Raw genomic sequence first — 26913 nt, 5'->3', positions numbered from 1 at the left:
AAAGAAAAGAAAAATCTAGTAACAGATTTTGGCATGCCACAAACAAAACTTCCTCAATGATACCTCAAAGGTGAACAATGCAATACTTTTTTAGTAAAACCCTGATGGTAATTATGGCAAGAAAAATGTATGCATGTGGCAGAAATTTCTTCAATAAGTAAATAAATTCTAGCCCAATAAATATATTTAAGTATTACAGGTATTTAACTATCAACAATGATACAATGCCAGTTTGTATGTGTGTGTGTGTGTGTGTGTATATATGTATATATATATATATATATATTTTTTTTTCAGCCAGGGATTGTAACATCCTTGATGCAGTAATAAATGGACACCAAAAGAAAATGTTCCCTAAAAGTTAAAGATGCCTTTGAAGTTTAAAAATTTTCTCACCTGTTTTGCTAACAGGCNTATATATACATATATACACACACATGTATGTGTATTTTAAAAGAAAATTAATGATATTAATAATAGTCATTAGCAGCTTTTATATGCATGAAACTGTGCTAATAAATTATTTCTGTGTATTAATCTCATTTAATCTTCACAGCAGTGTATGCACTATCACACACCATTCTACAGAAAACAGGTACAAAGTAATTTTCCCAAGGCTGCTCTAAGTGGAAGAATCACAATTAAACTGCTATTTGCCAGTACTCAAGAGTCCTTACATTTAACCAACTGTGGTTAAATCTCAAAATAACTCTGCAAATGAAAAAGGATTCCTGTTTTACAGTTTAAAAATAGAGGTTCAGAGAAGGTAAAAAACATGTTCCAGATCACTGAGTCAATAAGTGCTAGAGATCTGAAAACTGTGACCAGGAATATAACATGAAAGTTCTATTTTATAACCAAAAATGTAAACACCTTAAAGTAGTAATATGCTATTTGTAAAGGAGCAGACATTCTGACTTTGCCTGGCATAATGATATCTACTTTAGACAATAATCACAATTTTATGCTGTTATAAGAAGGGCTTGCATTTAGTTTAGATGCACAATCATGATAGCGCCCATACACAGATTTATTGAATCCCAACAATGGTTTAGGCACTTTCAAAACACAAATCAAAAAGATGTGACAAAAATAACTGCAGTAACAAAGAATAGTTGTGTTTGAGCCAAAAAAAAAAAAAAAGAATTAAAGACTTGGCTAGATCATAGACTTCATATTTTAAAAGGAAAATAATTATAGAATATTAAGGAGAACATATAAAATGTTAATATGAGAATTTTCCATGCTATTTTCTACTTCTAACGAAATGAAATATAATCTGAAGAAATATAATACCAAAGTTTTATTCTAGATATATAAATATGATTTCAAAGACCAGGTATGAACAACCTCACTGCCTAGTTGCCTGGAATAGATGGTCACGCATCATGCACACATACTCAAAGTAGCCACATCTTCATTCATTTGGAACAGATGGAAAAATTTTCTCAATTAACAGGATTTATTATGATGGAAACTTACATGGTTATATGTCTTGGCTGCTCTTGTTATAAAAGGCCATAAGGAGAGATTTATAGCAGAAATTTGTATAGAAACTGTCAGACAGGATCAGGAAATCATTGTGTCCACTGTGTGAGTCTAGCCAATTTTGTGTAACACTTGTATATTGCATTCTTTCTCATGCTTTCATAATGGCAATGAGAAAGAGTTGTGAGTTTGGCATTCTCAAATATAGTAAATTTCACTAGTGGAGAATTTTCCAGTCATGTCATGCCATCATCTTATGGTGGCTATTTCACATGAAAGCTTCAGAACCGCACAGGAGGGATAGTGTATTTACAAATAGCAATAATTCCAGGTTGATTGGGGTGGAGGTGGCATAAGCAATGTTACCTGATTTAGATACAAGATTTCTTTTTTGCAATTTACAGTGTGCTCCTGAATTAGTATGCACATGTGTCTGAATAATATTACATAGGTAAAAGGAGGCTTGTCCACACAAAAGTATAGATCATTTCTGGATCTCTGGTTATTTTTTTTTCTTAATATCTTTGATTTCTTGCCACTAATTCCTTTCCAGACTCAGAAGTATTAATGAGATAGAGTCTTTGATTGGATAGGGGGAAGGGAAACTAGGAAAGACCACCCTTGTTTCTAGTGGCAAGAATCCAAAAAAATTAGTTGAGGAAACTGTTATAAGATTGGGCTCCCTTCAACTTCAACCAAAGATCTCCACACATGGGCCACCCGCTGGGTCCAGTGTAAGCGAACACAATTGGTAAAGCCTGGTGCTCTGTCAAGCTTCTCCAAGGACAGCAACCCATAATCTAAGAAAATATGAAGACTTGTCCAAGTTTTGACTAAGTGAATTGCCAAAATCCACAACTTTTCCTGGCTTCCAAGGTCTGGTCAGTGATAAATATTTTCAGCTTAATAATGTGCTGACTGATTACCACACTCTAATCTAAATGCCTTAAGAAGGTTCTACATTAGAGTTCTAGTTCTAAAGTTCTACAATGATGGGACTCAAAATCTTAAGCAAAACCACATCCTTCATATTCTATTTTTCTAAGACTATCAATTTGTCACTACTCTACTTTGTGGCTTCTTCATTTAATATTTTCTTGCTATAAATACATCCATATAAGGCTAATACTATGCCATACGAATGCCTGGGAATTCTTTTCAAACATATACATGGCCATACATATAAGAATTATATTAGCATCCATGTGCTTCCCCAATATCATTTCACAGTCTACTACATGTGATGCTACAATAAAATGGTTGGTCCATTATGAATGGTGATGACACAATTTCTTTAGCAGATTTAAAATGATAATTTTACTTCTAGGGGAAAAAACCTGAATCATGCTACACATCTAAATAATGGTAGAAAAAGTCATGATGATGGTTTATATTATATATATATATATATTACAATAATTGCAAATATCAGCTTTATATTTGCAGGTAACAACGAAGGTTTTCTACTCACTACACAAGGTTAAGGAAAATCTGAAAATTTCAAATGTTTATTTTATATTTCCATAAACTTCTTACAGGGTAACGATAGGGACAATATGATGAATATTTAATGCTGTTGGCACATTACAATCTAAAACCTGGTACAATACCTGCACTGTGATGGAAGGGACAACATCAGTTCCGATTTCAACATCAGTGGCTTGCTATAAACACAAAATTGAAAAGAAATGTTACCCACCAATGAGTGAATACATTTGGGGACAATATATACTTCCTACCATCAAGTAAGAAACTAACTATAAAGGATTTATCACTCTAGTGATAACTAAAAGACTCAGTATGGCTTTTAGATTAGCTAACATTTAAAAAAAAAAAACCTCAAAAAGGAAAGGAAAAGTCACATATTTTATCAAACCATTCTATTTCCAAATTTACTTGAATGTACAAATTTACTTGAATGTCCAATGTAGTAACTTTATTAATTTGTTCTTTATATTATATGAAAGAAGCCTTCCTTATATTTCCCAGATAAACATCATGCCATTATGTCACTCATTTAGGTACTTGTCCTTTCAACTTGCAAAAGTATGTTTTATTTAGATTAAGAATATGTATCTCAGACATGTAAATAAGAGGCAAATGGCCTTAAACCTAGAAAATACAAATGGAATAGTACTTTTCCTAATAGTTCATGAACTAATGGGCCCTCTTTGAACATCATTGTTACCTGTTCCTTATCTCTTAAACAACTCATCGTACATACGGCAAATATCTTCTTATAATTTTATAGAGTAAAAGTGGCATACTGGGAAGAAATGAATATTCACTGTATGATAAAATAAGACCAAGGGGAAACTTATATTGTAATAATACCCATATAAATTCTGTGGAACAATTAAGATTATAATGTCTGTGTTCAACCAATGAACCAGACCCTTTGTGCTTTTGTATTTGAAAATTTTTTTGCTAGGAAAACTAAGCCACTTCTAATCAATGCAGAAAACTATGATGTAATGGGCATCAGCAGAATTAAGAGTTGGGAGATTCACATTCTGTTTGTGGTTCCATAGAAGATCATATTTGAACTCTGGTCCAGTTGCTCAGACAGGAAGATGGGATAGTTATGTTTCTCTCCTCCACAAAAGACTCCATTCTAATATAAGTTATATTTCTGATTCTGAGGTGCATTCTTTCATAACAATGATTCAAAATAAAATATTAATGCAGGCTTTTTGCGCCAGTACCAAGTTACCTAATATCCAGGAAATGTTTCATATTTAGCTGCCCACAGATCTAGAAGAGAAACCAACACCTCCTGTTTCCTGCTCTTTTCAATCCACGTTGAAACACCTAGATTTTTTCAAGGACAGTCATATGTTGGGAACATGAAATTATAGCTAGAGAAAAATGGCTATAAGAAGACATCATGGCACCACAGCCACATAAATTGTTGGGCTAATGTTTTCCAGTGGGATGAATATGATATTCTTAAGAAATAAAAATATCAACATAGGGAAAATGAAGCTGAAAAGAGACATCTACTTAAGAGCAAACAGCACTCAAGGTTACCAATAGGGAAATATACATTACAATAAGCACCACTACATAAGACCAAAAGTTCCCAAAGAACAGAAAGAAATTCCTCATTCCAAATAGCCTATGTTTAAAATAACCTAGAAAAAAATATGTAAGTTGCCTAAAGGAAAAAAAACAAAGAGTCATTTCCACAGCAAGAAAATGTGAGTACATTTGTCAGCTAACTAAGTAGAAATGTTCCATTCAGGCTTACCTTTCAGGTAGAGTAAGAAATGGTGTGTGTTAAATGGCTCATGTTTAAAATAGTTCCTCTAGCATGTGAGTCATCTGGGGTGAATGTTTCTTTCAAATAGTCTTAGAGTACCTAATTTATTATACTACAGGAATGTTAACATGATTTTTATCACAATTTGGATTGGCTGTTTACACAAGATTAATCTTTGAAGACTCATGATAATTACTTATAATAGTATGTTCTGATACTTAAATATCAAGCAACATTATATGATATGAACCACAAATGTAAAATGAGCAAATTCAATCACTTCCCTAAATTGATCAATTTCTGGCAGAAGCATAGATAAACTTAATAGATTTTTACCCAAGCTTCAGGCAATGGATTTTATCCAAACCTCAGGCAATAAGACATAATCAATCATACTCTTAAAAACTATATACAGAAAACTAAACGAGGAGATGGAATAATACAACCAAGAATTGTCGCCCCTTTCATTCCCTTTCATTCTTCCTGGTTCTTAGTTTTACACATTCACAAAGCAAATATTTATTGAGTATCTATTATATGGAAAGCACTAAGGATACAAGTGAACAAGATAAGTAACGGTACATAGGTGGTGGCAATGTTGGAAAAAGTAAAATGCAATTTGGTGGTAGTGGTGGTGGTGATGATGATAATAATAATTATCATAATAATTCAACAAAGTAGATTCTATTATTATTATTCTCATTTTTCAGATGAAAAGTTGAGACTAAAATAATTAAGTACCTTGCCTGGGATCACACAGATATAGTGGATGAGAAAATAATTCCTGGACCAACTGAACTCTTAAACTCCCTTACCACCATCCCAACCAAAAAAAGTATTAAATGCTATAAATAATCAAACTCTAAGCCAGGCCATTTATAAACATCATCTCATTGAACCTTCAACAAAAATCTTGTGGAGTAGGTATTATCATCTGGATTAAAATTATCTCAATTCTATGGTAATGAGAAAGTTTTTAAATTAAAATTAAATTAAAAAAAAAGATTGGGCAGGGGATGTGGCTCAAGCAGTAGCGCATTTGCCTGGCATGCGCGCGGAGCTGGGTTCGATCCTCAGCACCACAAAAAAAATAAAATACAGATGTTGTGTCCACCAAAAACTAAAAGATAAATATTAAAAAATTATCTCTCTCTCTGTAAAAAAAAAAAAAAGATAGCTTCAGAACAATAATCTTTCTACTACTCACCCCCCCACACACACATACCCATATACCCTCATTTCTTTTTTAGACTGAAATCCTACTGCAAAAGCTCCCTACTGGCATTAAGAAGATAGAAATGTTTTTATTTGAAAGATTAAAAGCCTAAAATTTGTTATCTTCCCTGAAGTTTCTGTTGGGAGACCTAGAATTTAAACTGACAAACTCTGATCTCAATACAAAATATATGAATACACCTACAGAGACTGGATCAAAGTTAGAAGAAACCATGGCATAAACTTTTAAGTCATCTTCTTTCTCAGGCATGGGCCAAATACCTGTAATTAAAAAAAGATATTTAATCATAAAGTAAAACCTGCTTCATACAATTTTTATTTAAAGGTTTATCTGTACCATATTCTTTAAAGCTCATAAACATACAAATTGAAAAAAATACATTAACAGAATTAGAAGCTTAATCCTAATCTTTTCCTCTACAATAATGTGAAGAAGAATACCTTCTCTTGCTCCAAAGGTATTAGCTAAGATTAGAGTCATTGACCAGTATTGGAAATTGTAATGCTATCTCCTCAATCATTAGTGAAAGTCCAAATTAATACAACTTTTTTGAAGATAAGTTGTGGCTGTAATTATGAAAATATAAAGTGTACCTATCCTATAACTTAACAATTCTACAACCAAGAATTTATCCAATACTCACAAACCCAAGTAGGTTCTCTGCTATTAATAGCTTAAATATAAAAATAAAAACAACTTAAATATCCATATATCTATTTAATAGGGAGATAGTTAAATAAAATATGGTATATTCATACTCTGTAATGGTTCAAACCTATAAATAAGAGTGCATTCAATCTTCATACACTAATATGAACTCAGAGATATACCTATTAATTTTTAAAAAGCAAAATATAGCACAATGTGTTTAATATGCACATGTTTGGTCAAAACAAGTATATAAACCTTAATATTTTCTAGATGAATACACAAAACTATTGATAAGAATTTCCTTTAAGAAAGAGAACTAGAATAAATGTTAATGTGTAAAAAATAAAAAGAAACAAAGATAACTAGGGTCTGGATCAAAGATAGACTCATGTTTCACTATTTATCTTTTTAGTACTTTCTGAATTAGTTTTACTATGCATTTCTATAGTTCAAGTATATCCCCCAAAGGTTCATATGCAGGAAGCTTGGCACCAGACACAGTGATGTTAAGAGACAGTGGAACCTTGAAGAGGTGGGACTAATGGGAGGTCCTTAAATCACTGAAGGCACTGACTGTCCTTGAAGAAATTGACATGGCACTTTGGGGACCCTGGATAGTTATTGCAAGAGGGTTGTCATAAAAAGGACAAGACTGGTCCCTCCCTTCTCTCTGGCTTCCTGTCTTACAATGTAATCTCTGCCCTCTCACACATGCTCTGCCATTGTGATGCCATCTACCATGAGGGCCTCACCAAAAGCAAGCCAATGCTGATGCCATGCCCATGAACTATGAGCTAAATAAAGTACTTTTCTTTATAAGGTACACAGCTTCAAGCATTTTATCACAGAAACAGACTAACATGTACAAGCTGTTTTCATAATTTCAAACATTTTTATTACATAATATTATGAATAAGTGACGAGAGATCCTAAATATGAAGCAGAAATTATTTTATGCACATATGTGTACACATATATACATACACATATGTGGGAAGCCATTCTCGCACATGATTGGGCACCTCCCGGATTGGGTGTGAGGCGTTCTGGCCAAATTGTGTCAGAGCTTTCCCCACCCTCTCCAGGTGTGAGAGCCTGTCCATGTGGGGGTGTGACTGACCATGGACCCTGAGGCCAATCACTAACCCTGACCTTGGAATGCTGCCCCCCTTGACCTTCATTGGATGGAATTTTCCCCTGAATTTCTTGTTCCCCAATAAAAGGCCACTTCCTGGCGTGCTCTCTCTCTCTCTCTCCTGCTAGCCCTGAGTAAGCCTTGCTGCCCTACTGGGTGGTTCGAGGTGAGAGCCGTCTCGGACCTGGTCATAGAAAAAGGTAATTGAGTCTGTGTGTTTTATTTTGATCTCACTAGTTAACTTCTATGCCAGGAACCTCTCTAATAAAACCAGCATGCTGGTCACCTGGTGGACTAGTCAACAGTGACTGCCTGCTCAACATAGCAGGAGACAAATGCAGCTACAGGAATGGGCCATGTCTGGATGCTTTTCTCTTTCTTGGTTCTCATTTCTTTCTATGCTTTTCCTTTTCCCTTTTTTTTCTCATCAGGGTTCTCCTTTGACAATAAATTTAATAAAAGAGGAGAAAATGTTAGAATAGCCTTCAGTTGCAACTAACAGCTATGAGCATATAGAGTTTCCTCACAGTATGGTTACATTAGGCAGAAGATGATTGGCTTATGGATATTATCTTGCTTCTGTAGATTAACAGGCATGCCCCACTCAAACCCTATAACAGNTATATATATATATATATACACACACATACACACATATATATATATATTTCATATATATACATACACATACAGACATATGTGCATTCATGGACACACAAACACAAATCCAACAATTGATTGCCTGGCCAGCAGCCATTCTTCCCTCCTCCCTCTGTGGCACAGCCCTAATTTCACTGAGGTAGTCTGCTTCATCTCAGAGAAAGTCTCCTCTCTCAGGCTCCAGGTTCAAATCTAATCCTAGTGATTCCATTCCACTGACCATTCATTATTTTAAAGATAAACATGATCTTAATCCTGGCAAATAGGAGGAAAGAGAAGTGGGGATAGTGGAATGCTGGCATATGCTTCTGGGAAAGCTGTTTTTCCTTCATAAGAGGAAGACTCAGGCCTCTTCTTCCCTGGAAATCATATCTGCACACAATGCCAGGAACTGCTAGGGTTACCCTGTGATCCTAAGGGAAAACATCCTCACACAATGAGGACAGATGACTGAAAACATGGACAGCAACTGAATACCTCACAAACAAGAAAAAAAAATGTCCACAATTGCCACCAGGCATTCCTACCAATAATGCAAAAATTGGAAAGGGAATTTCTAAACCTGGTAAGAGTACAAAAGGCCACTCATTGCCCATCCAATAACAATGTTTCAATTCTTCATTACTAAAATAAGCCCAATTTTATTCTGAGCAACAAAGTACTCAGTTAAAACACTTAACTTCCCTGCCTGTTTTGCAATTTGGAATAGCCAGGGAGATGTAAGTAGGAGCTGTTGAGGGTGTGGCTTCCAGGAAAGCTCTTCAGAGGCTGACTCAACTGCAGATGTGAGAGCAAAAGTTCCAGAAGCCATTCTGGACCAATAGATGACCCTGGGATAGAAGGAATCCGAATCCTTGTGACTAGAACTGCTAAGCTGCCACATCTCTGAGTTTCCACCTTGTTTAAGCTGCCTTATACAGGTATTCTGTTATATGCAGCCAGATATAACCCTAAATTAACAAGGTCACTAAGTTCTAATGTTTCTAGTACTGAGTGGTTATGTCAACCTAAGTCTTCCCAAACATATTTTCAATGGGGTGCAGACTCATTTATATGCCTATGTTTTACTGCTTTCCTACCCTGAAGACATAACTATATGGGTGCCTATCTTAAATGCTGCAACCAGTGCATCATACTCACCCCTAGTAGAGAACATGATCAATTGTTTAAATCATAAGAAAACTCCCATCTCTAAAAGTACCTATCATCAGGTATTACTGCCAACTGGTAACAAAAATACTAGGCAGGATTCTCACTAATGAGTTGAATATGAAAAGCTTCAGAATCCATGAGCCATACAGAAATTATTACTATAATTTCATGCTTACAACATACATTCCTCATATAACTTACACACATAAAATCAGCTTCAAAACACTTTTATTGCAGTAGATAATACACACCATGTGTACAACAAAATGTACTCTTTAAATTGCCTTTAATTTTTGCTGCAACTCTTCCTTTGAAAAAGTTTTTAAGAGCTTTAAGTACAGAACACAGCTCACAAGTCTGTGAATTCCTTTTGCAAGTTAAAGCCACTGTACTAAAATAAGTGACATTTAAATGAATAATGAGGTCATCAAAAAGTTCAGAGTTTTAACTTCTCATAAACTATAAATGAAATAATTTGGAACTTTAATATAATTACAGGTATTTTAATAAACAAACATACCAAAGCTTTATAAGGGTACAAAATACTAAGCTTTTTTCCATATCTAGAAATAAAATATTTTAAAAGCTTCACTTTTTAAAGTTTGTTTCTTTTTCAAGAATAAAACCATAATATAGTAGAATAAAAGGGGCAAGGAACTTCAAACATTAACTAAAATTTGAGGTTATGTAAATAATGAACTTTGCACTCAAGTCTGTGGATATATCTCCAGCTTAATTAGCACTTATTTCAAGATACACAAATGAATCAAGGCAATGACAAGTAAAATAGCCTAACCCTTCTCACTCTAGGGCATCATTATGGATGCCAAGGAATAACTTTTAGCTATAAGGGATTTTCTGAGAAATTTCATACACAATTAATGTTAATCAAAATACCATTAGCACATTGCTCATGCAAAGGGCAAAATCTCAAGGCACAAACTTTGGAGTGAAAACCTAGAGTTTTATGAACTCTAGAAATTTCACATTCATGTGCAGGCCACTCTTCCCCAATTACATTTTTAAATGACAAGATGAGACTTACAATTCCATTAATCCCAAAAATACTGGTATCAAAAACTGAAAATAAAATAGTATCTTGCAGTATGACAGCTCCAATGTTAACCATTCTCTAGCCGACATGGGGGTGCTGACAACAAAGCAGCTTTTAAGGAACTGGAGGTACTTGAAAGACCCGAGTTTCATTAGCTTACTTTGAAAACTTTCTAAAAGAATGTGTGAAGCCAAAGCATAACAACTTCATTTTTAATACTCACATTTTTATATATATATATATCATCTCAGTTCCTTAGAACCAGAGAAATATAATCTTGGTAATACACTCAAAAATACATAAATCTAGGAAAATGATTGGATCAGGATTAAGATTGGCTCTGTTGTTTTGGTTGGCCTTTGATGCTCTGCTTCTTTTACAATTCCTACTTGTTTTAACATTTCTTTTATGCGAGAATAGTCCATATTTTTTCTCATTAAAAAAATACTTTTACCTGACCCTGAAAAAGGAACTTAAAGTAATGCTTTTCACATGTCTAACTCTAACTCCAGGATTGGTGTTTTGTTTCTCCTTTTAATTTACAATAAAATTACACCCTTGTGAGTCCCAAAGTAAGATAATATTGAGTTATTCAAAACTTAGGAACTGAAAATATCATCAGTCTCTGAGTCATTAGAAATCAGCATACCACAGGCTACACTCCATTTGGACAGTTAATTAACTCCAAACATAAATTATATCACTAAGCTGCAAATTACTACATTTTTAGTAACAACATGTACTGCTTTGGTTTCTTTTAAAAGCAGTAACTAAATTTTTTTTCAGGGATATTAGAAGTTAATAAATGCCCACTCTAACCTTCTTCTCAAGGCCTGACATCACAACCCAAAGATTTACTTTTCCTTTTCTTAAAGTTTAAGGGGAAAAAAAAACTAAATAGTGGGCTGGGGATGTGGCTCAAGCGGTAGCGCGCTCGCCTGGCATGCGTGCTGCCCAGGTTCGATCCTCAGCACCACATACAAACAAAGATGTTGTATCCGCCGAGAACTAAAAAATAAATATTAAAAAAAAAATTCTCTCTCTCTCTCTCTCTCTCTCCCCACACACACTCTCTCTTTAAAAAAAAAAAAAAAACTAAATAGTGCTGACCCTGAAACACATTGACAAAAGCATTATCTTGAATACAGCATATTTTCCAGAAAGTTTAGTATACAAAGTAAGCTCAAAGACTACATGCTAAGTAACACTGTCTTTGAAGTATGATTTTAATTAATCTTAGGAGAGGAAATTAACTAGTATGTACAAAACATTGTCTATATGCAAGATAAAGTGGATTTTACAATAAATACTAAAATTAAATAATAAAAGCTGCAAATGAGATACCTTGTGATTTAACAACTTTGATAATTCTCTGAAGTTCTTTCAATTCTACATCAAGTTCATCATAGTTTAATTCTCTAGATTCAACTTTTGGAGCTTGGAACAGAGAAGGGTCTGTCCCCAGGTATGAGCACTGCAAGCGACCATCATCACTGAGGGTGACTATCACTCCCTTTAAGTCCCTACAATAAAGAAGAGAAAATGAGACATGATTTAAAAATTCAAAGTGTTTATCCTTGACAAACTACATTTTTACTCAATTCAGTGTCGACATTCCATGAAGAAAATGATTGTATATCTATTTTTAAAGTTTTACTTGAAAGACTTATTTCAAATGTTTAAATCATCATTATATTTACAGAAGTACTCCCAATGTTAAGATTTATTACAGAAGGGAAAAATAGCCTTTAAAATTCTTATAATAGCCACCATTTTGGGGACCTAACTACATGGTGAATAGTGCTCTCAGGTACTGTTTTTAATTCTCACTTGACAGATTCATGACAAACTTGAGAACTACAGGTTGGTTGGTTGGTTGGTTGGTTGGTTTGGCACAGGGAATTGAATCCAGAAGCACTTAACCACTGAGCCACACCTCCGCCCCTTTTATTTTTTATTTTGAAACAGGGTCTCACTATGTTGCTAAGGCTGCCTCAAACTTTCGATCCTCTTGCCTCAGAGGTGATGGGATTACAGGAATGCACCATCATGCCCAGCTGTGAACTATACTTTTAAGTCTAAAGGATCAAGAGATGGAGCTGGATGGCTGAAGCTGGAGCTCAGTAATAGAGCACTTGCCTAGAATGGATGAGGTACTGAGCCCAATCCTTAGCAGCACATTAAAAAAGAGAGAGAGAGAGAGAGAGAGATATGAAGCTGGGATGCTGGCTGGATGAAGATAATGGATGAGGTACAGAAGAAAGGTCAGGATAACCAAAGAGACAAGAGTGAAGATGGTTGAAAAAGCCAGGCAAGGCCTAGGAGAAAAACAACACGTTCCTGCTTTTTTCTCATCTACCCTTAGGGCTAACATTTACTCTCTTTCCATTTCCTTTATACACTTCTCGCTTCCTTTATACACTTCCCTTCCCAAATGCCATCAAATTTGGTTTTTTTTTTTTCCACTCTTAGAACCATCGTCCTGCTTCATAACTCTAATCACTCATCATGATTTTCTCTTTTCCTCCCCCTCTGCAACAGTTTGAATGTATCCCCCAAAAGGCATGTATTGGAAACTTAATCCCCAATGCAAAAGTGTTAAGAGGTGAGACTTTTGAGAGTAGATTAGGCAATGATGCACAACTTCATGAATGGATTAAGGTTGCTTATAAAGAACTTGATGTTCCAAGTTCAATCTCCTGCTGTCTCACACACATGCTCTCTTTCTCTTCCACCTTCTGCCATGGAATGATACAGCAAGAAGGTCCTCACCAGATGTGGATACAAACTTTGAACTTCCCAACTCCCAAGCGAAATAATTTTCTTTTCTTTACAAATTATGCAGTCTCTGGTGTCATTATAGTAGCATAATATAGTGTAAGACACCATCTTTTTACTCTTCCTTCTCTTAGAATCTCTTATTTCTGTTTTACTCTAGAAACTAGTCTTAGTATATAAATTGTGGGTAATTTTTAACCTGCCATTGTAAAAAATAAAAACTAAGATTTTCTGAAGTTACTATAAAAAATAGTTGAAATGAATAGTGCCATTTGCTTCCTCCTTAATTTTTCCAGAGGAAAAAAAATCAATATTGGCTTAAGTCCTTTGGGGTAGATATATAATAGACTTATTTGATTTCTGTTATATTTTCTACAGTGATCTTTTGATCAAAAAATTAAAAAAAAGATTTTAATCTTGGTCTAAAGGTTAACTATTAATCAATTGAATAGAAGCTTTTTGAGAGAAAAAAAGGTTAAAAAATGTTGCTATTTATCTGAAGGAAAAAAAAGGAAATATACAATGGATAAGATATATAAAATTTGAGGCTTACTCAGAATAAATAAAAATGTTTAAACTGCCCCAACTATGGATCATTGCAACTCATCATCTCATTAATATAAAAGCTTGGCTGAGCTGAAAGTAGACACCATTATTACTCAATCCATCTCATTGGTGACCACCAACATCCACTTTCCACTTTCTTCAAATACAACATTCCTTATGCACCTTCTCCAGGGCTATGTATGGTGAATACCACAGAACCCTGCAGTGTAGCATCACTGAAATAAAAAAAAATTATATCATTGATCCAACAGCTAAAGAGTTAGACTAGAAGTCAGAGGACTTGAATTCTAGCTATGCCTTTGCCCTACAGAGCAGAGCCCACTTGAATTCCTCTTAAACATTCTTTATTCTAAATGGGATGAAACTAGATAATCCCCAGAAATCTTTAAGGTATATGACTTGTTGTGTCATCTACCTCAGAAAATGAACACACTCCAGATGAAATCATTTTCCTAAAATAAAGTGTGAAAAATAACCCCATAGTAGCTCTAGGCTTTGAACCTTTGTTTGCAGGCAACTGAAGCCACCTAGTGGCCAAGGGAATTCTAAGTTACAGCTCTGAGGTTTCAAGATTACAAATCCTCCCTCCCCTTCCAGTAGTGACTGTACCCTGGTCTCCAATCCACCCAGCCCCACTAAAGTCTAGGAATCCAAAAAGTGCTCAGGAAACTCTAGATGTTAAAGGGAAGATCCCTAGTTACCTTCTCAAAGAATATAGTAATCATCTGCTCTTGGAATACAGACAGCATTTCCATTTCATTCTCATCCTTTGAGGGATCTAAATAATAGGAAAGCTAGCATGACCCAAAACAAACGTCCCTTCCTATCCAAATTTATTTGGTTATTGGGTAATTTAGTAGTATAACTTTTATTCCATCATTTCAGAAAGCAAATAACTGTCAATTTAGATATAAGGGACTTAACTAAAAAGTCATCTGACCATATGAAATTTCTGAGTTCAAACAGAATTTAAATAATGGGGAATACATATTTCTTTTGACTCTAAAAATAAACACTCTTTATTGCTGTTAGAGGTGTTCAAACAGAAAAGGGAAGAGTTAGGGTCTTCTTTCTCTGAAAGAACTAATCAAATGATTTTCACCAGAATATCATAACAGTTAAAGTCATTACAGAAATTAAGCAATTTATATTTTTCTTATCTCTAGAATTAGAATAACTATATGTATTTAAATTAAAAAAACATAAATTTCTACTATAAATTAATTCATTTAACATTGTATGCTGTCAGGCACAGTGGCACACACCTGTAATCCCAGTCACTCAAGATGCTGAGGCAGGAGGATCGAAAGTTTCAAAGCCAGCCTCAGAAATTTAGTGAGGCCCTAAACAACTCAGTGAGACCCTGTCTCTAAATAAAATACAAAAAAGGGTTGGGGACATGGCTTAGTGGTAAGTCTCCTGGGTTTAATACCCAGTAACAACAACAACAAAAAATCATATGCTTATTTCACAGAAACACTATGACAAACTCTTTATGCTCTAGAATAAATCAGTGGAATTTCTTTCTAAAACATCTAAGATGGACAAAGAGTTTGACTCAGGCCTAGGAAACTACTAAATAAATAATTATTACCACTTAGTATCCTTATATAAAGGGAAATTTTTTATATAAGTATATAGATGATACAAATATCCCAAAGTTAAGCCCAATTTATAAAAGAAAAAGGAAACACAATCAATCAAGATTTTTTTACATACTTCTTCTACTTAAAGAACATTTTATAGAATGTTTTCCTTGTAGGTTAAAAGAAAAGGTTCTCTGAATGATAGAATGTTATGCTACAAGGAGTCATCAATTAAATTCAACATTATGTACACTATTCCTTCCAATTTAAAAATGGACATAACACTGACAAAATTAAGGTCTCTGAATTATTTCTGATTCTTGAAACATATTAGCTAACACAAAGCACAGAATAATGTACTTTATGAAGGACCAAGGTCAAAGATGTTATATTCCTAGGATACTTAATTATTTTATGATTTTAGCAATGGGGCATGAAATTAAACAACAGTGTTTAGCTATGGAATCTGAGTAATTGTTTCATCATTCAGTAAACAGATCCCTGCCTTAACAATACATTAAAATAAAATTCCAGATGGATTTCAAAAGTTAAATTTAAAAATATGAAACTACAAAAATATTTATCTTCTTTTGGGATAGAAAGAACCTTTACTGCCAGAAAGCAATTAAAGGCCACTACAAAGGAAAGGATCTTTAAATGAACCACACAAAAATTTTAAACCTGTTATATGCTTAAGAAACACAAGAGTAAAAACGAAAGGTAAACTTAGAAAACACTGGCAACCAATAAAAAAATACAAAATTTATAAAATTTGTATAAAGTTATTGATATTCAACTGCTTTTGACCTATAAAAACAATTTTATATGTTGAACCTAATAAGCAAAGAACTTTTTTACAAATCAATGAAAATATCAATAAGATTATATCACACCAGAAAGAAGTCAAAGGACATGTGCCGACAATTCACATAAAAAACTAATAAGCACAGAAAAAAACTCAAAATCAAAGAAATTTATATTTTTAAACTATTTCAAAAGCATATTTGTTTAACACCTCAAACTACTGTATTTAATGAGTCCTGGGTAAGAAAAGGTATCTGGCAACTTGGTGACAATGCAACTTTGTTTAAAATCCTTTTAGGGAACATTTTATGTACACACACACACAAATGCACACATATTTGTGTGATCAATTACATGAATATATGCATATGTGTGTACACAAAAAATCCTTAAAAATGCTCATTGCCTTTGACACAGTATTCTATTTCATAGTTATTAAAGAAATTTAGAAACAACCCAAATGATAAGAAAAGGGAAAGAAACATTATAGTAGAATGTTTACAATCCATTAAAAAATATGTTTTATACATGAAGAGAGAGTGAACAGAATGGGAGAAAATCTTTGCCACCTGTACCTCGGAGCATTAATCCCCAGGATATATAAGGAACTCAAAAAACTTAACACCAAAGAAACCAAATAATCCACTCAATAAATGGGAAAAGGAACTGAACAGACACTTCACAGAAAAAGAAATACAATCAATCAAAAAACATATAAGAAAGTGTTCAACATCACTAGCAATTAGAAAAATGCAAATTAAAACTACATTGAGATTCTATCTCTCTTCAGTCAGTATGGCAATTATCAAGAATACAAGTTAACAATAAATGTTGGTGAGGATGTGGTTAAAAAGATATACTCATACATTGCTGGTAGGACTGCAAATTGGTGCAACCACTATGGAAAGCAGTATGGAGATTCCTCAAAAAACTTAGAATGGAACAAACATTTGACCCAGTTATCTCACTCCTCAGCATATACCCAAAGGGCTTGAAATCAGCATACAATAGTGACGCAGCCACATCAATACTCATAGCAGTTCAATTCACGATAGCTAAGTATGGAACCAAACTAGGTACCCTTCAACAGATAAATGGATAAAGAAATTGTGGTACATATACACAATGGAATATTACCCAACCATAAAGAATGAAATTATGGCATGAAACTGGGATATAATGGGAAAGACAGTAGAATGAATTGAACATAACTCTCCTATGTTCATATATGAGTATACAACCAGTGTAACTCTACATCACGTACAACTACAAGAATGGGAAGTTATACTCCATGTATGTAGGATATGTCAAGATATATTCTACTGCCATATATAAAAAGAAAAATTTTTTAAAAAACTATGTCTTATAAAATATCTGCTATACAAAAGTAGCAAAAAATATTAAATGTAAAACAAAGTTCTGCACATCCATTTTATTCTGTTTACAAAATGTAGATTAGGAAAAAATACATAATGCTAACAGAATGGTGACTATCTAGTTAGTGAAATCATAAATTATTTTTATTGTGTTTTACAGTTACAAAAGATTAGAGGAAAAACTTTTTAAGGGGAAAAACGTTTTATTTTCCATTGCCAGAGGCTGAATTTGAATCAGCAACTTAGAAATTAAACATCTGTGGAACTCAAACATTTATCTAAAATGTCTTTTTCTGACAAGACCAATCTATAAAAATACAACCTGAAAATATATGAAGTGTAACTTAGAATAGGCAGAAAACAAAGCTTATTTCATTTGCTAGTACAATGAAATAAATAATAGTTTTTAAAACAAATTTAAAAATCTAATGGTCTTTTTTCCAGCCTCATTTTATACAAAACAGAAACATTTTAAGTTATCTACTTGTCAAAGTCTGTTTTGCCACCCTATGTAGGTATCAAAGAAATCCTAAAAACTTAAATGCTACCTATTGTACTCAATTTTTATACTCTACCTCGGTAAGAAGCACATTTAAAGTACCTCCTTTCAAGTACTGCAAGACAGATTCAGTACATGTAGCTCTTTCTCAGCCTTGAAGGGCTATACATGGGCACTTGAACATATTTGGAGTCAGTCCACCATCATTCATTTAAGCTATGTTTATTGAGGATCTGCTATACAACAGATGGTATAAGCTAAAGAAGATATGATCCTTTCTTTATTAAAAGAAGAAAACTTTGGTCTAATTTTTTAAAACTCATAATTACAACTTAATGTGACAGATACTACAGCATGGTAGGAAGAGAATGTGGAGGCCTTGCATCAAAGAGCAGAGCAAGGATTCACAGGACAAAGAACACAAAGACTGCACCTTGACCTACAATTAGATCTTCAAAGATGGAAAGAATGGACAGACTAAAGGCAGAGGACCTCAGTCTTGGCAAACTTATTCAGTCTCACAATTTTAAACATTTCCATTGTTCAGGTTCCCACATTTATATCTCAAGCCAGACCTCTCTCTCCCACAGTCCAGATATGCAAATGAAACTTTGGAAAACAAAGCATATGGAAACCATATCTTATTCCATCAGCAAATATTGCCAGTCCTACTTTTAAATATATCCAGAATTCAATTCCTTCTCACCAAGTTCACTGCTGCATTCCTGAACAAAGGCCCTTATATTCCCCTGAATAATTGCTGTAACCAGGCTTCCTACTTCTACCTTGTGCCTCTAACTTTCCAAGAATAAGAATGTTCATGTCAGCTTTCTACCCTCCAGTGCCTCCACTGACATGACACATAAAAGCCCAAATCCTTACAAAAATCCTCAAGACCCCAAATATTATGAACCCTACATCTCATTTTCATTTCCTATTATTCTCTATTCTTCTTCAGCCACAGCTATACAGAAGTTATTCAATCCTTCTAGCAAAATGAAACATGGGAAGCAAGTGTTTAGATATGTCAGTAGCAATCTGACAATGCTACAGCACCTAAGCATGTGATCAGTAAAATCCATCACACTGATAGGATATTGACTTGTCCAAATACCGTGGAGCCCACATAGTAAGTTACCTATGTCACATGCCATCTATTAATCATGTATAGTAGGACCACTCATATGTACAGAAGGAATTAATTTTAAAAAATTGAAATCTTTTACCCCAGAATCTTAAGAGCACTACAAGCACACTCTCACCTCAGGACATTTATATTAGCTCTTTTCTCTGCCTAGAACTCATATTCTTTTCCCAGATATCCACATGGAAGTATCCTCCTCTTCCCTCAGGTCATTCCATTCGGGTGCTTAAATGTCGCCTGCTCACTGAGGACTTAACCACCATAGTATCTGAAAAGGTAACCATTCCACGCCCTGCACCCCACCAGATACACTTTTTATCCTCCTCTAACACCTTATGTTCTTTCATAGCACTGGTCTAATATATTACATTATGTGTTACTTTCTGTCTCCAGTAGAATATAAGCCATAAGGCAGTGAATTTATTCATTTCTGAATGCCCAGAACAGTACCTAGCACCTATTATGAACCCAACACAGCTTTGTTAATTGAATAAATGAACAAATGAGAGAATTCATTCTCAGAGTCATTTACCAAGGCCTTATGTTTATTTAAAGGAATAAAATGAGTAATTAAAGCACATTGGTACTCTTCTTTCTCATAGCACAGTTTCAAAAATGCTGGGCACATTACATGTAAGTCTCCAGCTAGCTATTCTTTTGATTAAAGGAAGGTTACAGTTTGACTTAAATTCAATGAATATTTGTGAAATATCTACCAATCCCAGGCTGATGGACTTAAAAGTAAAACTTGTGACACCTGTCAATCTGAGAAACAAGGTTGACTTCAGCTGACCTATCCAACCAGGCATGTGTCCTACTCACTTAGGTATTATTTCATACATTTGCCTCTCAAAATTAAGCATTTAGTAATAAAAACTAACTCTTCTAATTTTTCATTCAATAAATATAAAAAACCTACAATAACCAGGGATAGTGATAAGAACTGAGATTATATAGTTGAACAAAATATGTACAGAGTCCCTTCCCAACTTTATAGACAGGGAGAGAGCCCCTAAATAGCCATATACTTTTACTTGGGAATATACAATTATTTAAAACCATTCAATAAGTGCTGTATAAGAGAAGTAGAAAGATATAGATTTCAAAGAAACACTAAGTAGATGATGAGAACAGGGCTTTGAAGGGTAGGGATGAGGTTAGAAGAGACCTTGGTCTGAGGTAGTAACATGTAACCCAAAATACAAAGAATGAATAGGGGAGTTGAGGAGAAAGAAAAAATAAGCGATAAAATGGCCAATGATGTAAAAAGTTTGTTCAACAAGAAAGACCAACATATGTAAAGACTCCAACACAAGTAGATACATGAAGCATCCAGTGAAATAAAGAATACAGAGCAGCTGGAACAAAGAAAGCTCATGAGATTAGGTCAAGATGGGGTCAAAAAATTTTAAAAAGTTTATAAATAATGAAGGCTCTTGAAACTCTGATAAAGAGTATTAATTTTATACTCAAGCAATGGGAAATCACATCATAGTTTTTTAAATATAGGAGCGAGAAATGACATGATGAAATTCATCTCTAATTGCAATGGAAATGGGTATGGTCCAGTGGCAGAGCCCTTGATTCAATAAGAGAGAAAGAAAGAGAACACTTTGAGGGGGGTTAATACTGTAAAATCAGGCAATGGGAGATGGTGGCCCAAGTAAGAATGATGGGAATAGAGAGAAAGGGATAGATTTAAAATCTGTAGGAAGTATGACCTGTTTCTCTTCTCCTAATAATTTATAAGAAGAAGATACTACCTCTAATTTATAAAGAAAAAAATAATGAAACCCACCCAGGCAAAAGAAATAGATCATGACTGCCAAGACATAAGAAGCAGAACTGAAGTTAAAAAGCAGCAGATGAAAGCAGGGTACTGTAGCACATGCCTGTAATCCCAGTGGCTCAGAAGGCTGAGGCAGGAGAAACCAATGCTACATAAAATATTGTAGAAATGTATTTGCCTTCAATCAATAAAGTTAATACAAAATGATTATGATTGATTCCTCATGTTAAAATGACAACTGTTGGAATTCATATTTGATAGCAATTTCTAAATGGCTATCTTCAGCAGGTGTCAACTTTGCATATCTTGAAAAAATTTTAAAATTCTTGATGAGAATTATCAATTGTTAAAATTATTTTGCTTATAAAGTGGATTAATGAATATCTATACAATCTAACAGGAATGTGATTTTCTGTTTAGTACTTGTGAAGACGCATATGTCTTAAAAGAAATCATTTTCATATTGGAAATACCTGAAATTATAATTATTATTCTGATAGTTAAACTAACTTTGAATTTGTTGTTGTTGTTGTTGTTCTACTTAGTTATACATGACGGCAAGATACATTCCAATTCATTATACACAAATGAAGCACAACTTTTCATTTCTCTGGTTGTACATGATAGAGTCACACAATTTGTGCAATTGTATGTTTACCTGGGGTAATGATGCTCACCTCATTCTACCAGTTTCCTAGTCCCATGCTCCCTCCCATCCCATCCCTCCCCTTTGCCCTACCAAATTTCCTCCATTCCTCCCACCCCACCTTAGCCCAGATTATGGATCAGCATCCACTTATCAGAGAAAATATTCGGTCTTTGGTTTTGGGGGACTGGCTTAGTTCCCTTAGCATGATATTCTCCAACTCCACTCATTTACCTGCAAACGCCATCATTTTATTCTCTTTTAATAGCTTTGGATTCTTTAGTCCCTTACCAAATATTGAAATAGAAAACAAAAAGAACAGACGAATTATATACAATTTAGTTTTAGCCTCTTTTAACTCTTTTCTCATTTCTCCATTATAATTCCATTCACTCATCATTCATTCATTCACAAAATATTTTCTGTTATATGCATTTGAAGGGCTATAGAACATAGACAGATAAATCAAAATCAGAAATATATTCAAAAAATGGCAACCCATGCAGATGGAAATAGATATGTTCCTTGATAAGTATGACATAAGGTAGAAATCACAGGTATCATAAGACAAATATAAAGTACTTTATTATTCAGAAGTAGGAATGCCATTTCTAGACAGGGAAATCAAGGACATTTTAATGGTAGAAATAAAAGCTTAAGCTAGATGCTCAAGAACAGAGTGTTCTTCAATGACGGTTTCTGAAAAGTGAATTAATTCATATGTAAACAAGGAAAAGATGTCAACAGAACTCTGAAGCTGATTCATACTCAGTTTTTCCCAACACGTGAATGTTTCAAACCCTGACACCAAAGCAGGAAAACAGCACAGGATTATACACAATGCACCATTATCCCACTGTTTCACTGCAGCTCAGTTTGCCTGTGTGTGGACTGGCAAGTGCCTCTAGCTGCCTATTTTGATCAGTATGTATTTTGCTCTTGTATTCCCAAAACTTCCTTCACTTTCATATTTTAATAAAGTGCTATTTTATTATGATTTATTGAGGTTTTGCTTTGTTTGGTGGTTTTTGTTTTGTTCACTGTGTTGGTACTCTGATTATATAGTGGTAAAATTTTTCAGTGATCTAAGACAATTTATTTTTAAAAAATATTTTACTGTTAATTTTCAATTTATTACATTATAACATAAATGACTATAATATTTGAATATTGGATTTGGAGAGTAGGTATGAAGAAGATCAAGAATGGAGGACATAAGTTGACAAAAGCACAAAGAGAAAAAAATGTAAACTACTTATGTGAAAGAATAAGAGCCTGGATACAATATATCATGGCTTTTAAAAAATTAGATTATTGAGTACAAAGCTTCCTATGATCTTACACGCTAAATTATAATGAAACCAATGTAGGCTTTTGAGCTGGTCTATATATGCAGCACAATCCAAATCACAATTTCAGCAGACTTTTCTCTTTTCCTTTTCCATATAAATTGACAAGCTGATTTTCATGATTTCTATGGAAATGCAAAAGAGCCTAGAATAGCTAAACAATGTTGAAAAAAAGAGAGATGAAGAATCTTCACAGCTGTCCCCAAGACACCCTATAAATCTACAGTAATCAAGACAGTGTGGTACTCGCATGAGGAAAAACAGATCAACAGAAAAGATTCCAGAAACAAACCCACACTCCTACAGTTAATTGATTTTCAACAAAGATGCCAAAGCAATTCAAAGGGAAAGGCAAGTCTTTTCAACAAATGGTACTGGAAAAACTGGATATCACTATGGAGAAAAAATAAACCTCACAGTACATACAAAAAATAATTTGATAGGAATCATGAACCTAAACATAGAAGTTAAACCTAAAGCTGTTTGGGAAAAAAACATGAGATATCTACATGACCTAAGATAAATAAAGACTTATTTAAGATGGAAAACAAACAAAAAAAAAACATAGAAGAAAAATGACAAATTAGACTTTTTCAAGTATCATAAGTTCTGTTTATCAATAGACACAAAGGTGGCATAAGCCTGTAATCCCAGCAGCTCGGGAGGCTGAGGCAGGAGGATTGCAATTTCAAAGGAAGCCTCAGAAACTTAATAAGGATAACTTAGTGAGAACCTGTCTCTAAAGAAAACATGAAAAGGTCTGGGGGTGTGGTTCAGTGGTAAAGTACCTCTGGGTTCAATCCCCAGTATCAAGACAAAAAAAAAAAAAAAACACAAAGAAAATGATTAGACAAGCCAAAGTCTGGGGGGAAATATTCACAAAACAAATATCTGCCAAGTACTTTTGTCTTTTGTATATAAAGAACTACTATAACAATAAAAAAAAAAAAATCATGGAGAAGCAGGGGTATAGCTCAGCATTTGCCTAGCATGCTCCAGGCCTTGGGTTTGATTTCCCAGCACTGGCAGGGGAGAGGGAGACACATCTTTAGTCATAAGGGAAATGTGAATTAAAATCATAATTAGCTATCACCACATATATACTAGAATATGTAAATTTAAAAGATTGACAGCACTAAATGTCAGAGAGAAGGTGAACCAATCAGAGGTCTTATATACTATTGTTGGGAATGTAAAACACAACTATTTTGCAAAAAGGTTTGGCAGTTTCTTATAAAAGTAAAGATACAGGGCTGGGCTTGTGGCTCAGTGGTACAGCACTTGCCTTGCATGTGTGAGACGCTGGGTTCAATCATCAGCACCACATAAAAATAAAATAAAGGTATGTGTACACCTACAAATAAAAATAAATATTTTTTTAAAAAAGTAAAGATACAACATCTTTTTGACCCCACAAATCTACTAGTTATTTGTGTAAGACAAATGAAACATACATCCACAAAAATGATTTATACAGAAGAGATTTTTAAAATGAGAAGTATAAGAATTGAACACTACTCAGCAATAAAAAATAGCCCCTGATATTTATTTATTTTATATTTAGCAACATAAATGGCTAAAAAATGTTATGCTAAACAAAATATGACAAACATTAAGTACACCTACTATATAATTTCATTTACATTAAGTTCTAGAATAGTTAACATAAATCCCTTGTAGAAAAAAAATATGAATAGTGGTTACCTAGGAGTAGAGGAGAGGGAGATTATTAACTGGGAAGGGATATAGGGAAATTTTCTAGGTTATGGAAATGTTCTATAAATTGAGAAAGGTGTGGTATACACAAATTCATCCACTTGTCAAAATGGTACAGTTAAGCTGTCTTTAATGTTTTAATCTTACCTTACAAAAGGCAATAAAACACAGGAAGTACAGAAAAAGCAAGCACATCAGAATGTTGATTGTTGAATCTGAGTGTGGTATACATGAATGTTCATTTCACTATCTACTTACTTTTTACTTTTTTAGTATGAACTTTTCCATTGCAAAAAATTCTTGGGGTGGACATCAGCACATAGAATTCATGTATATACACATACCTACACAATGACACCACCAATGTACCACCTACAGAGCTGATGTACAAAATATGCTGACTGGCATGAGCCTGCTTAACATTCTAGCTCTATGTTATGGTTTAGACCTGTAATATATCCCAAAGTCTCATGTGTTGAAGGTTTAGTTCCTGACGCAGCAATGTTCAAAGGTGAGGCTTTTGAGAGGTGACTGGATCATGCAGACTCTGACCTCATCAATGGATTAATTCATTGACAGCTACTGAGAGGTGGTGGGAAAAGGCAAGCAGTGGGGCATGGAGGAAGTAAGTCATCAGGAGCATGCTCTGGTGGGTATTTCTTATTCCATGGACCCTTCCACCTACCTCTACCTCCACCCCACCCAGTAGCAACTTCCTAGCTGCCAGAAGTGGAAGAGCTTTCCTTCCCCATGCCCTTCCTCCATGATGTTCTGCCTCACCTGAGGCCCAAAACAATGGAACAAGCCAAATGTAGACTGACATCTCTGAAATCATGAGCCAAAATAAATCTTTCCTTCTTTAAATTATTCATGTCATATATTTTGGTCACTATGATGAAAAGCTAATTAACATACTCCATATTTATGCCATAAATGTTCTCTCTCCCTCCCTTCAAATTTCTCTACCCTTCCCATTACAATTATCTGTTGGTAGGCTGCAAATATGACCAAAATTTTCACTGCCTTTGCAAAGTGACTTTATAGCTTGTTTCATCTATAGGTGTAGCATCTTCCTCTACCCCTTGAATATGGGACTGAACGAGTGGCTTATTTTGGCTAAGAGAATGATAAGATCATCCTTGATAAAGGTGGGCTGCAAATAGAATAATGTGTCCTTATGATAGTCAGAAAAGGAGAAGACATATAGAAAACAGTGAAGAAATAGGCACAGATTAGAGTGATGAGTCCACAAGCCATTGACACAAGAGGCTACCACAGTCCACCAGAAGCTAGGAGAAAGGAATGGAACAGATTTTCCCTGAGAGCCTCCAAAAGGAATCAGCCCTGTAGACACGGTGATCTGGACTTCTGTCCTCCAGAACTGTAAGAGAATAAATTTCCATTGTTTTAAGCCAAAAAATTTGTTACAATTTGTTATAACAGCCCCAGGAAACCAGTAAATCAGTCAAGAGGGCTGATTCACTGAATCCAGTCCTAAATTAACAACTCACAGAATCATGACCTAAATAAATAGTTGTTGTAAATTGCTATATTTGGGGATGGTTTGTTACACAGTAAAACTAATTGACACAATCTGGCAAATACCCAGTCCTCTTTTTAAAACTCTTTCTACAAAGCCAATGTCATTACTTTCAGATAACAGACTACCTTACTTTTATAATCTCACTACAGCCACAAAATAATACTTCCATGATAATACTTACAAAATATTATTACAATTTATTTTTGCATATTTATCACCTTTAAGCAGGCTTAAACTCCCTCAGAGGAAGGATTATGGTAGGATTAAATATATATCCATTAATGTCAGTGGCAATCACTTTTTAAAAATTAAATTATTTCTTTATTCTAATTTGTTATACATGATGGCAGAATGCAATTCATTTCATATTACACACAGAGCACAATTTTTCAAGTCGTGGCAATAATTTTATCTACATGAAATTTTCCAAAATGATTTACTCTGGGTTCATTCAGGTATAATACCTTTTTTTTTGGC

The 26913-nt window shown here is 34.2% G+C and overlaps 1 protein-coding gene across 1 annotated transcript in view; it reads right to left on the bottom strand.

Annotated features, from left to right (window-relative positions):
• The window catches only part of Bbs9 (Bardet-Biedl syndrome 9), a 487047-nt gene that overhangs the window by 274555 nt on the left and 185579 nt on the right, over positions 1-26913 (bottom strand). The window contains exons 11-13 of the mRNA XM_048786306.1: positions 11984-12162; positions 6171-6247; positions 3099-3152 (exon numbers count right to left, since the gene is read on the bottom strand). Coding sequence (XP_048642263.1) covers positions 3099-3152; positions 6171-6247; positions 11984-12162 — 310 coding nt within the window. The remainder of the gene's footprint in view (positions 1-3098; positions 3153-6170; positions 6248-11983; positions 12163-26913) is intronic.

Source organism: Marmota marmota, unplaced genomic scaffold (assembly GCF_001458135.2).
Source record: "Marmota marmota marmota unplaced genomic scaffold, marMar, whole genome shotgun sequence".
NCBI classification, from domain to species: Eukaryota; Metazoa; Chordata; class Mammalia; order Rodentia; family Sciuridae; genus Marmota; species Marmota marmota.
Note: the sequence above shows the minus strand (reverse complement) of the source record. Positions and strands in the feature narration are given on the sequence as shown.